Source organism: Telopea speciosissima, chromosome 1 (assembly GCF_018873765.1).
Source record: "Telopea speciosissima isolate NSW1024214 ecotype Mountain lineage chromosome 1, Tspe_v1, whole genome shotgun sequence".
Taxonomy (NCBI): Eukaryota; Viridiplantae; Streptophyta; class Magnoliopsida; order Proteales; family Proteaceae; genus Telopea; species Telopea speciosissima.
Genome location: NC_057916.1, coordinates 45,941,871 through 45,946,134, shown reverse-complemented (window position 1 = coordinate 45,946,134; position 4,264 = coordinate 45,941,871). Strand labels below are relative to the sequence as shown.

Sequence of the window (4,264 nt, the reverse complement as noted above, 5' to 3'; positions counted from 1 at the left end):
GAGATCTAGAGCAGATCTGGGCAAACCCTAGCTGTTCAGGGCTACCCAGGGAGCAGAATCATATCAAATACAGAGGAGAGATGGGGACAACAGAGGTGCATAGGTATTTTTTATACCTGAGCAGGTCTGATGGAGGCTCGAACCAGCCTTGGTTGGGGGTGGCAGCAGCTCCTCCTCCTTCTTTCCCCTTCCTTCTTCTTCTTCCTCTCTTCTTCCTCTCCTTCTTTTCTCCTTTCTTTCCTCTCTTCTCTCCCATGGATTTCAGATATGCCAAGGGCTCTAAATGAGCTCAGACCCCTCCTATTTATGGACCCCCCCTTCACTGAGGCATGTTTGCCTGTGAAGGCCCTTTTCAAAAATCAATTTTTAAACTGATTCTAATTGATTCTGGGCTCACTGGTGGGGTCCACAGTAAACTAAGGGTATGAGGTGGTCCCTCAGACTTCCCTCTATCAATGGAGGGTACCCATGTCCATATTGGGTGGTCCCCATAAATAAAATTTAATAAAATATTTAGAAACAGCCACTGGGCCTTGCTGCATTGCCTAGTGCCATCGCCCAGAGAATTCCAGCAAGCTGAAATTCAATGGGGCTTGCACAGGGGTTTGACCCTTGGTCAGGGCTCTGTCCCCAGATGCCACATAGGGGATTTTACATACTTTTTTAGAGGTGGGTCGCACCATTATAAAGAGGAGAGAGATTACCTAGGATCCAAACCATATATCAAGCTGTGAGTTGCACAGTTGCAGGGGTCTGCTATCCATCTTCTGACAGGTATATAGGGAAACCTGTTCAAAGTATTCTCATTGATCTCATTGAGTGGAGTGATGCTCCATAGTGATCCTGGTTGCCTGGACAGGGGTTCCTGCCCTTCAATAAAAAATCCAACCAGTCAGGAGCAGGGTTTGACATAGATTCTCCAAGCACTTCTTCAATTCTTTAAAAGCTTATTGGCATCCATTCGTCCATACAAAATGTTTTGGGCTCCGAATGTTTTTCAAAGTCTTGAAGAACGGTAGGCATTTCTCACCCGATCTTGACATGAACCGTGCCAGTGCCGCTACTCTTCCGTTCAGCCTTTGTACTTCTCGGATCGTCTTCAGATGGGTCATCTCTTGGATGGCCTTGATTTTTTCTGGGTTGGCTTCAATGCCCCGGATGGAGACCATGAAGCCAAGGAATTTCCCGAAGTTACGCCAAAAGCGCATTTGGTGGGGTTCAGCTTCATTTGGTTATTCCTCAATACTCTAAAGGCTTCTTCGAGGTCAGCCAAATGATGCTAGGCCTTCAAGCTTTTCACTAACATGTCATCCACATAGACCTCCATATTTCTGCCGATCTGCTCACGGAACATGTGGTTCACCATCTGCTGGTACATCGCTCCGGCATTCTTCAACCTGAACGGTATGACCTTATAGGAAAAATTTTCTTGATCAGTTCAGAAGGCCGTATAGGTCTCATCCTCTTCATGCATTAGGATTTAGTTATATCCAGAGTATGCATCCATGAAGCTCAGCATCTCATGCCCAGCGGTGGCGTCTATCAACAGGTCAATCCGAGATAGTGGGTACTCATCCTTTGGGCATGCCTTGTTAAGGTCGGTGTAGTTAACGCATATTCTCCATTTCCCATTCGGTTTGGGAACCATGTCGGCATTCTCCAGTCAAGTTGGGAATTTTTCTTCTCGGATGAACCCTGACCGTCAGAGCTTTTCCACCTCTTCTTTGATCGCGGCTTATCGATCAAGTGCATAATTCCTTCTCTTTTGTTGGATCGATTTTTAGCTCAGATCAATGTGGAGTCGATGATTGGCTATTTATCTCGAAATACTGGTCATGTCAGCTACCGACCAGGCGAAGACGTCGACGTTCATCTTCAAGAAATTTTTGAGCCGATTCCTTTGTTCCTCGCTCAACAATGATCTGAGCTATACCGTCTTGGTTAAGTCTTCATCACTAAGGGGGAATGGGATGAGGTCTTCCACGAGCTTCCTGTGCCTCTCGGTGAGCTCATCTCATTGGTCTTCAGGGAGGTGCTTGAGGCACATGGCCATTCCTTGGGAATTTCCTTTGTTTTGCTTGATGAAAGTGGCATAACATTCCCCCGCCTTCTTTTGGTCGCCTCGGATTTCTTTGACCCCATTCTTCGTAGGGAATTTCATCTTCAAATGTACCAGCAAGATGATTGCTTAGAGGGCGGTGAGCGACGGGCGGCCGAGTATGGTATTGAAGGCCACCACCGATCGCACCACCATGAACTTGACTTTGACCGTCACTTGACATGGTGCCTGTCCGAGAGTGACCAATAGCTCGATCGATCCCTAGATGATGGCCGAGGCTCCTGAGAACCCGTGTATGGAGGTTCCTTCAGGTTTGAGCATGTCATCGTCGAAGCCAAATTATCGGTATGCATCGAGTGACATCAAATCCACCGACGCTCCTATATCTATCAACACCCGGTGAACGTCTTTTTGCGATCTCGACCTGCACTACCAAAGCATCAGCATGGGGTAAGGTTATACCTTCGAGGTTAGCTTCGGTGAAGGAGATTGTTGTCTTAGACTTCGGCCTCTTGCTCGGCATCTCCGCGACCTCGACAAACTTGGCGTTGGCCTTGGCCTTCTGGGTGGATTCTTGTCTGGGTCCTCCTAGGATGGTGTATATGGGCGGTCCCTTGTCATTACTCGGCCCTGCTCCATCATCTTTCTTTTTGGCTCGGGCTTTACTCTCATCATGTTCGGCCCTTTGACTTTTTGATCTCGGCTCTGCCTTCTTCCAATCGCGGTCCTCTGGTCACCGACCTCCATGCTCTTTACGGCTTCCCTTAACGTACCGCTTCAGGTGTCCCACCTTGATTAGCTCTTCAATCTCCCTTTTTAGTTGATAATAATCTTCAGTATCGTGACCGATATCTTTGTGAAATTGGTGATATTTTTTGGGGTTCCAAGATGACCCGGCTTGCATCGACCGCGGTCTGCGAATGTACCCATCGTCTTGAATTTGCATAAGGATCTCTTTCCACGAGGTATTTAAGGGAGTGTACTCAGGACTCCGAGCTCGGTCTGTTTTCTCAGTTTGACGGTTAGTCTTGGTCCGCTTTTCATCTTTGCGATCATTCACTTGTTGGCCTTTTCTTCTCGATCTTTCCTTTGTTCGCTTTTTGCACTTGGAGCACCTCAGCCATGTTCACAAACTGGTTACACCTCTCTAAGAGTTCAGCCATGTTCTTGGTTGGTTTTTGGGCCAAGTCCTTGATGAGGTCCATGTCTGTGAGGCCGTTGCTCATTGCCGTGTGTGCCGTAGCCTCATCCAAATCCTTGACGTCCAAGGATTCCTTGTTGAAACAAGAGATAAATGCTCGAATTGACTTGTCGGGCCTTTGCTCCACGGTCAGGAGATTGACCATCATCTTTATATGTTTCATACTGCTCTGAAAGCGCGTGACGAAGGCTCGGCAGAGCTGAGCAATGCTTGTTATGGAGTTCGACGGTGACCATGAGAACCATGATGTCGCCGCGCCCTTAAGAGATGAAGGGAAAGCTCGACAGGAGACAATTTCCGTTCCCCCATACATGGTCATCATCGTATTGAAATAGTTGATGTGATCCATCGGGTCAGTGATCCTGTCATACAGATCAAAGGGAGGAGGCTTGAACCCAGCCGGTAGTGGTACGGTCATAATTTTCAGAGGGTAGGGGTGTCGTCCAACCAGTGAGTAGGCATCCGAGGTCATCTGCTTCTTCAACCCTTCAACTTGTTTGGCCAACTCTCATAATCGCCTTTCTATCTTGGTTTCAGGTGCTCGGCCATTCTGTTCGTCAGCTAGAGGTCGACTTTCAAGGTCATCCAATAAAGGTCGGCCATTTTGTTCGGCTCGGTCAGCTTCAGTCCTTTATGCCCATCTTTCACCTTGGAAGTTAAACCCACTGGGGCTTCGACGCCGAGGATTGCGGCGAGATCTTTCACCTTCCCTACCGATGCGTCCTCCATTGGGTCCTTCCCGCTGCTCTACCCTTGCCCTTGGGGTCAGGAGGTACTCCCGCCTATCCCGATGAGTACTTCCGTTTGGACACGGTGGAGGAGTTTTTCGGCCGGGCGAACGAGATGATGCGGCTCGACTCAGTTTGGCTCGACGTCGGCTGACGCTTCACTATATGTTTTCCTCCACTAGTGCTAGTGCCAAGGGTGGCGTAGCCGGAGGCTGGCCCATGAGCCCTCCCTGGGCCATCTGGCTCATGAAGGTACGCAACATCTCATTGGTGTGG

At 48.7% G+C, this 4,264-nt stretch overlaps 1 protein-coding gene across 1 annotated transcript; it reads right to left on the bottom strand.

Annotated features, from left to right (window-relative positions):
* Positions 1-3,111: 3,111 nt before the first annotated feature.
* On the bottom strand, positions 3,112-3,579 carry LOC122650348. The gene has a single exon (XM_043843756.1). The coding sequence runs from the start codon at positions 3,577-3,579 to the stop codon at positions 3,112-3,114; it is 468 nt and encodes a 155-aa protein (XP_043699691.1).
* Between the last annotated feature and the right edge of the window lie 685 nt (positions 3,580-4,264).